Genomic DNA, 8,476 nt, shown 5'->3' with positions numbered 1-8,476 from the left:
AGCAAATAAATCATAACCAACACATACTTGTATCCTTGACATGGTGGCATTTGGAAAAATCTTATTGCCAGAACTCAGATGGACTCAAAGGAACTGGGAAGCGTCCCCAGTTCCTTTGCCAATGGTCTTCGAAATGCCACTCCATGGACAGAGAGCACGTCCGCCCTACAGTTTGTAAGAAACAGTGGAATAAGGTTTCCAGGAGTATCATTTACTCCATGAAGTCCCCTTTTCAGGACCCCGGCGTGTTAATTCTTATACACGTTGCAGTATAGGCAGTTGAGCCCCTACAGGTAAGATTGGTTTCCCATCGGGTCCAAGCCATATCTGTTTGTCTGAGTCAAAGTTTCCCCTTTTGTGGCCGTGTGTTCTTTTCTTCTCCTGTAGCCGTCTTTAGAAACTGTAAAAGAAACTTTTATTGATCGAGCAGGGAGCAAAGGACATTCTTGGGTCCAGATCATTTGACCGCTTAGTGCTGCCTCGTTTAGCTGAATGATTTCCTTTTGCTTCCATGGTCATAGCTTTAGAATGTCCTGGAATTTTGATAATTGACAATTGTCTCTGTCCTGTATGGTATCTAATAATTCTGCAGCCTGTTTTCTATTCTTTATAGATTCTGCCCTGAGGAAGTTAAGAAGCCTGGCTGTTTCCATAACATTCCAAAGTCCTGAGCTACATCAAAGGCATAGCAATTATCAGTGTAAATACTGGCTATTTACACTGATCTTTGGTCAATTGACAAGCCCGACTTAGAGCAATTAATATGGCTTGTTGGGCAGATCTTCCTCATTGCAATAAGATCCGCGGGTAAACAAAAATAACAGCATTATCAATATGTTTCCTGTAAATCATTATTAGGATCGAGAAGGTGGTAAGTAAAATGTAATCACGAGTGTCTTCATCCTGTAAAGAAAGGAGGAAGTTGCTGAGTGAAGACTGTTACATGGAGCTAAAGTAATACTATTAGGCACAGCAGTAGGAGAAGCACACACGAAGCCGGTCAGCTGACCGAGGAAGGCTGCGTGTGGTGAGAACTCAGCAAAGATTCTACAGGATAAAGGACATAAACAGGTCAAGGATCACCCGTACGACTTCTTCTGCCTGTGTGCACAGCATGGCTCTAGCAGAGACGACCCTCATACGGACGGGGGTCCTTTGGCCACCGAGTCTAATTGCTGGCTATTAGTCCCATCCTATGGGACTATGGTGATCTCTGTGTTTCCGAGCTGGAACTCCTGAAGCATGTCCCTTATTTTCATGGATGCAAGAGAAGAAAGGGGGGTTATAATTAAGGTTTCCCAAAGTGGGAGCTTTAGATCATTCTTCCTTCAGAGCTTCTACGGCCTGTTTCCCTTCAGGGTTACATGGAATGGAATCAGGTGTATAGAGGTTGAGCCATGAATAAAAAATTTGGAACTCAGTTGCGACAGTACCCAGTCACCCCTACAACCCGTTCCCTCCCCGCAAGCTATTTCTTAATCCTCAGAAGAGGAAAGGAGGATCGGTCTCAGCCTTTCAGGGTTAATTAGTAGCCCATTTTTCAATAAAAGATGGCTAAGGTATTTTACTTGGGGCAAACAGAATTGAAGTTTGTCTTGTGAGACCTTCTGCCCTTTGTAGCTAGCTGTTGTAATGGGTAAATTGTGTCCTTTGGGGAGTCTAGGAATGTCCTAAAGCATAAAAGTAAATCACATATTGGATTAGAGTGGACTCTCTGGGAAAATCAATATCATTTAAATCACCCTTTAGTGTCTGAGAGAAATAGGTGGGACTCTCCATATAACCCTGGGGTGTTAGCAGTCCAGGTAGACTGGCGATCTTCCCAGGTGAAGGCAAAGAGATATTGACTGCCTTTTTCTACAGGAATGATGAAAAAAGGTACTATATAATCTTATGAAAAATACTGACAGCCCACAGGAATGGCTGATGATAAGGAATGTGGATTTTGAGCACAGGATGTCTGGGAATAACTATTTTATTTATAGTTCTGAGATCCTGTACAAATCTCCATCCTTTTCCATGAGGTTTCTTTAATGGACGCATTGGAGAATTACAGGGGCTCATACATGGAATTATAAGCCCCTTTTAAGGTCATCTTGTATGATGACCTTAATTCTAGCCAGCGCGTCGGTCTTAAAGGATATTGGTGAATATTAGGTAGAGACAAAGTAGTGTCCAGAGTTATTAGTGCCAAGAGCTGACTTGCTCTTGCCAATATCTGACCTAGAAAGAGCCCAGAGCTCCAGAGGAAGCTCCCGAAGCAAATGTTCAGTCTCGAGATTAGTTGCCTCTTGTGGAGGTTCCTTTAAAATCATTACTTTCTCCGTTGGTTCAGCATCTGATTCATTTCGTTGTGAACATATTTCACCCTTCTGAGAAGAGGCTACGTGGGCGGCATGAGGGTCCAGAAAGTCTCACCCCGTCAAGTGAATCAGGGCAGATTTGACTAGTAAACATATATGTTGCTCTGTAATATTTCCTAGTTGAAAGGGAAGAGGTTCTGATTTAAAAACGGACATTGGTTGATTAGATATCCCTAATCAACCAATTAGAAACCAATTAGAAACTTCTATTTGTACCAGAAGTTTTACTCTGTCGGGGAGGGCAACTTTACTCGGTAGTGTTAAAAATAGATAAAGTGGCCCAAGTGTCTCCCGGGGCCTCAGCCGTTTCCCCTTTTATGGTAATTTCGATTCCTCCAAAAGCACCGTTAAGGAGAAGGGGAAAGAAATATCCCGTGAGCATCCCACAGAAGCCCTGTGCTCACTCCTCCCTCCTTCCTTGTTCTAAATCCCATGTCGATGTTCTACCATCCTTTCTCAGATGACCTTGCTCTTTACGGTAAAAGCAGACTCTCCTTTCTCCTCGTCGAAAAGGCCTTTGGAGAGGTCTGATCTGATGGCTTAGTTGCTGAGCTGTAAATTTACAATTTTAGTAGTTTTTTCCTTTTCTTCCCTTTAGTTTTAAATAATGGATCGGCCAGAATTGCTAGTTTATCAGCATGTGTGGTCAAACAGTTTAATTCACGTTGTTGAATCAATTACAACCTCGTCATCTTGTCCTTCCAAAAATGCCCAGTTGAACATTGGGTCATTTTGATGATCCTTGACGCTGTCTGGAGACAATCCTAAATACTGTCTGAAAGTTTTTTCAAAACATTCAAAGACATCAAGTATGATTTCATCAGGTTTTCGTTGACATTGCTAGACTTTCGTCCTGTCTATTTTCGGGACGAAAAACCTCAGGGACGGCTTGGTGAAGCTGGTGAGTTAATTTCCTTCATTTTTTTTCCAACTTGTTTCTCTTTGTTTCATTGTTTTGATTTTAATTTTCTATAAGCATTTTTCCAGCAGACTTAGCCATTCTGCTGCTTTGCTCTAAGAAACCAGTAGCTGTCTTAGTCAAAACAAGTCAGAATAGCCAGGACTATATATTTTAACAATTACATCAAATTCCTTTTCCAACCCAGCAGGATCTTGGAGAGAATCAGGAAAATCTTTAGTTAAGAGTCCTTAATTCTGCTGTAGTCCAAAGGGAGTAATTTGTTGCCGGTTCCCCTCATCCTGAGACTGGCTTTTCTCTAAAGGGAGCTGCCAGAACTTCTGGGGTTTTTTTCCAGCCTATCATGATCTGGCTCTCTAGTCCTACTTTCTCCTAAGTTAGTAAAGGGTGGTGGTGGAGGAGGTGTGGGGCAGAGAAGATCAAGTTGTAGGAAAGGGAGCTCAGAAAGCCGTGAGACGGGGGCAGGGGGCGCTGGCACTGAGCAGTTTCAGAAGGCTTTAGTTCAGAGAGTCTCTAAAAGATTCTTATTAACTTCCTGTAGAGAAGAAATTTCATCTGAGAGTTCAGACATAGTCTTTAGCTGCTATCATGTTTAGTTAAATCTCCCCCATTTCTGCAAGTCGAGGCCCCATACGAGTTGTACATAAAGCTTGCGGGACTACTGCAGGGAGCTGGCTGCTGTACAGCTTTTGTTTTCCCGTGTTACTTACATTTTCCTTTTGAACCAATTAAAAAAAAAAAAATTAAAAGCAACCTCATAAGAACAGCTCAAATAAAGTCAGGAACCACGTCCCAAAGCAGACAGGTTAGAGATTTCAAGAGAAGACTCACTTAAGTTCACCCGACGCGAAGCGAAGAGCTGGTGGAGCAGAATGGGCCCCTGCTGGCACCCAGCACTGGGTCTCGGTCCTAAGGAATGTCCTGGGCGGCCTTCCTTGGAGTTCTCTGCCCACTAAATGCCGAAGTAAGAATGTCCACACTTGTAGAGAATTTCTATAAACATTTATTTGAGTCAAACAAAGAATACACCTGGAAGCAAGATCTCAATGGACAGAAAAAAAAAATGCTTCCTAGAATGGTAGTTTGTAACTTCTTTTATGCATTTGGAATTAGAGAGGGAACATGAGGAAGATTCCACGAGGGGAGGGGGTCAACCAGGCGGGGACTGAATTGCAGGATAGTTAATAAGATTACGTGCTCTCTTGAGGGTGGTTTTGATTCTGAGGGGTCTGCAAAGAGATGTTTCAAAGGTGCATTAACCTTGGTGCACAGACACTGTGGACAGGGCTGCTTATGCAGACAAACCTTTTCCTAAACGAGTCATATGCCTGGGGTGTGATTGCCCACCATGACCTGCTCAGGTAGGAGTTTATCATCAGATCACACTCTGAGGTTACTTTCCATAGAACCCCATTTCGTCCACCACCCTCAGCACCCAGAACTGAGTGTATTCCCAACTGGCTCTCAGAAAATACTGCACAAATGAGGTGAACGAAGGAGTGAGGGTCCCCCATAATTTCAGGAGCTGAAGATTGGGTGTGGTCCGACCCTCCTCACCCAGAGGGTGTCTGCTGCCTGTCCATGCCCTAACTGGGAGAAACACCGAGAACTGTCCTGAGAGAGATGGCTCCGCCTGTGCCAGCAAATGTGCCCGAGATTTAGGCACGCCCAGCAGGGCAGGGGCGCTGCCAGGGTGGCTGCCTGGGTAACAGGGAGGGACATGAAAAGTTTTACAGCCAGGGATAAAGTCCTCCACTGCAGCTGGTGCTCTGGCACCTCAGCCTTGCCCGGGTCCCAGCCTCAACAGGGTCCCAGCCCCTCCAGAGTCCCAGCCCCGCCACCTCGCCGCCATCCCACAGGCATGCAGGGAGCCTGGGTGTTGCTGCTGCTGCTGGGCCTGGGGCTACGGCTCTCCCTCGGCGTCATCCCAGGTAACGAGGTGCCGCCCAGCCGCTCCCCACACACACGGTGCTCCCCAAGGCTGACCCGATCCCCTCTCCCCTCGGCCAGTTGAGGAGGAAGACCCAGCCTTCTGGAACCGCCAGGCAGCCCAGGCCCTAGACACTGCCAAGAAGCTGCAACCCATCCAGACGGCCGCCAAGAACCTCATTATCTTCTTGGGGGACGGTGAGTGTGCAGGGCCTGTCCAGCCCACAGTCCCCACAGGCCTGGCACCAAGGCCACCGTGAGTGCAGGCCAGCACAGCGGACTCGCACCTGACGAGGTTCTGCTCCTTCAGGTATGGGGGTGTCCACAGTGACGACGGCTCGAATCCTGAAGGGGCAGGAAAACGACAAGCTGGGACCTGAGACCCCCCTGGCCATGGACGGGTTCCCATACCTGGCTCTGTCCAAGGTAAGGGCTGGGGGCCCCAGGGAGCCCCATACCACAGGATGTGGTGGGCGGGACTAAAGACTATGGCTGGAGGTCTGGGGCCTGAGTTAGCAGCCCAGGGACTGTCCTCGATCTGGGTGTCTGACCACAGTGGAGCTGAGGGCACCTCTGTCCTCAGACGTACAACGTGGACAGAAACGTGCCAGACAGTGCAGGCACAGCCACGGCCTACCTGTGCGGGGTCAAGACCAACTACATGACCATTGGCGTGAGCGCAGCAGCCCGCTTTAACCAGTGCAACAGCACGTGGGGCAACGAGGTCATCTCCGTGATGAACCGGGCCAAGAAAGCAGGTGGGCTTTGGGCCTCCTTAGCGGGCAGGGGTCAGGCTCAGACCTCAGTGGCCCTCCCTGACCTCTGCCACCCTCAGGGAAGTCGGTGGGCGTGGTGACCACAACGCGGGTGCAGCACGCCTCACCAGCCGGCACCTACGCACACACGGTGAACCGTAACTGGTACTCCGACGCCGACATGCCTGCCGAGGCGCTGAAGGAGGGCTGCCAGGACATCGCCACGCAGCTCGTCTCCAACATGGACATCGACGTGCGTCGGGAAGGCCAACGGGGACCCGGGCGGAGGGGTGGGCCCCTCACTGGCCACAGTCCCAGGCAACCCACAGTCGGAGCCCTGGGGCCTGCTGGGTCTCTGGGCTCTTGGGGAGTGTAGAGGGTACAATCATTTGAGCCCCTCCACAGACCTGGCGGGGGGAGGGGGGACCCAGGAGCTGTCTGAGCGGGGGGCAAAGGGCCTGCCAGGCCCCAAGCCCACCGGCCCTCGTGCCCTGGCCCAGGTGATCCTGGGCGGAGGCCGCCAGTACATGTTTCCCAGCGGGACCCCAGACCCCGAGTACCCGGATGATGCTGCACGGAGTGGAGTCAGGCTGGACAGCCGCAACCTGGTGCAGGAGTGGCAGGCCAAGCGCCAGGTGACGGGGGCTCCCGGGCGCGCGCGCAGAGCAGGGACAAGGGCAGGGCTGCTGCCCGAGAGACTGGAGGGCTGAGGCTCCGTCCTGCCCTTCCCAGGGTGCCCAGTACGTGTGGAACCGAACGGCGCTCATTCAGGCGTCCCAGGACCCCTCAGTAACGCACCTCATGGGTAACGGCCCCACCCCCACCCACCTTCCTGCCCTGGCGCCCGAGTCCCCCGACCACCAAGCGAGTGTGCACAGTGTGCACCGGCCCCACCCACAGCCTCCTTCCCACAGGCCTCTTCGAGCCCAAAGACATGAAGTACGAGCTCTACCGAGACCCCCAGCAGGACCCGTCGCTGCGGGAGATGACGGAGGCCGCCTTGAGCCTGCTGAGCAGGAACGCCCAAGGCTTCTACCTCTTCGTGGAGGGTGAGCGAGCGGCGGCCCCGCGCTGAGCAGAGGGCCGGGGGGCCTCAGTCAGGACAGGCTCCCCATCACCCGCCGCCCCCGTGGTCTTTCTGCAGGGGGCCGCATTGACCAAGGCCATCATGACAGCAAAGCTCAGCTGGCGCTGACCGAGACTGTCAGTTTCGATGACGCCATTGACAGGGCCGGCCAGCTCACGAGCGAGAAGGACACCCTGACGCTTGTCACCGCTGACCACTCGCACGTCTTCACTTTCGGAGGCTACCCACTGCGCGGGAGCTCCGTCTTCGGTAGGCCCAGGGGGCGCGGCGCAGCGGCTACCTTAGTACATGGCCCCCTGTTTGCTCACCTGCCAAACGGGTCATAATAGCGATGGCCTCGTAGGGCTCTTGTGCGGATCCAGCCACTGACGAGGCAAGAAGTGCCCTGGCTGAGCACACAGGGCGCGCTGCACGGCCATTCCATCACGGGTCCCCCTCTCTGCAGGCCTGGCCCCAGAGCAAGCATCGGATGGCAAGGCCTACACCTCGCTCCTTTATGGCAATGGCCCCGGTTTCTCGCTCAGCGAGGGCTCCCGGTCCAATGTCAGCGACAGCCAGAGCAGTGAGTGTACCGGGCTGGGCGGACCACAGTGAGGAGCTGGGGCGAGGGCGGTGTCCCCCCCAAGGGCCCTCCCCCCCCGTCTGAACCTGCACCCTCTGGCCAGCGAACCCCGAGTACCGGCAGCAGGCGGCCGTGCCGGTGGCATCGGAGACCCACGGCGGAGAGGACGTGGCGGTGTTCGCGCGCGGCCCGCAGGCGCACCTGGTGCACGGCGTGCAGGAGCAGAGCTTCCTGGCGCACGTCATGGCCTTTGCCGCCTGCCTGGAGCCCTACACGGACTGCGGCCTGACGCCCCCCGCCGGCCCCACGGACGCCGCGCACCCGGGTCGAGCCGCCGGCGCGTCGCTGGCTCTGCTGGCGGGGGCGCTGCTGCTGCTGCCGCTGCTGGGGCCCGCGGCGCTCTGATCGTCCACCCCTCCTAAGCCCTCACCCCGCCTTTGGGTCTCCTGCTCCCCGGGGTTCAACCACAGGCCGCCCACAGTCTGCAGCTCCTCTCAGTCCTGACCTGTTGGCAGTAAGTGAATGTCAGTCGGCGCGGTGCCGCCCCCATCCCTCCCCGTGGGGGCCGCTGGCACCATGGAGGCTGAGGCGGAGGCTTTCCCGCTGCACCCACGGTCCTGCAGGGGCCGCTCTGGACTCCCTGCCCCCAACCTCGGAACCTGTGAGAATCCTCTCCAAGCGTGAGTCAGGATGCCCTGAGAGGCGGCTTCCTGTCACCCTGCAACTGTCCCATCAGTCACCTTGGTGGCTGAGGAGGCTGCTGGGGCAGGACGCCCAGAGGGTCTTTGACACACAGCCCTGCTCCTGGCCCTTCCCGCCTCCTCCCTCCACCCCATCCCGACACAGAGCAATAGATGGAGA

The 8,476-nt window shown here is 53.2% G+C and overlaps 1 protein-coding gene across 1 annotated transcript; it reads left to right on the top strand.

Annotated features, from left to right (window-relative positions):
- Nucleotides 1-5,069: 5,069 nt before the first annotated feature.
- Nucleotides 5,070-8,224, top strand: ALPI (alkaline phosphatase, intestinal). The gene is made up of 11 exons (XM_039855715.1): nt 5,070-5,213; nt 5,293-5,409; nt 5,522-5,637; nt 5,795-5,969; nt 6,047-6,219; nt 6,467-6,601; nt 6,699-6,771; nt 6,881-7,015; nt 7,111-7,302; nt 7,499-7,615; nt 7,719-8,224. The coding sequence occupies exons 1-11, from the start codon at nt 5,144-5,146 to the stop codon at nt 8,018-8,020; spliced, it is 1,605 nt and encodes a 534-aa protein (XP_039711649.1). The 5' UTR covers nt 5,070-5,143; the 3' UTR covers nt 8,021-8,224.
- The last annotated feature ends 252 nt before the right edge of the window (nt 8,225-8,476 follow it).

Source organism: Pteropus medius, unplaced genomic scaffold (genome assembly GCF_902729225.1).
Source record: "Pteropus medius unplaced genomic scaffold, Ma_sr-lr_union100, whole genome shotgun sequence".
Lineage (NCBI taxonomy): Eukaryota > Metazoa > Chordata > Mammalia > Chiroptera > Pteropodidae > Pteropus > Pteropus medius.
This window is presented reverse-complemented; position numbering and strand designations above follow the sequence as displayed.

Bases quoted from the DNA above. Each gene is read 5' to 3' on its own strand.
- ALPI (XM_039855715.1), top strand. From the start codon at position 5,144: ATGCAGGGAGCCTGGGTGTTGCTGCTGCTGCTGGGCCTGGGGCTACGG. The intron at 5,214-5,292 runs GTAACGAGGTGC...CCCCTCGGCCAG, and splicing joins CTCCCTCGGCGTCATCCCAG to TTGAGGAGGAAGACCCAGCC. The intron at 6,602-6,698 runs GTGACGGGGGCT...TGCCCTTCCCAG, and splicing joins AGTGGCAGGCCAAGCGCCAG to GGTGCCCAGTACGTGTGGAA.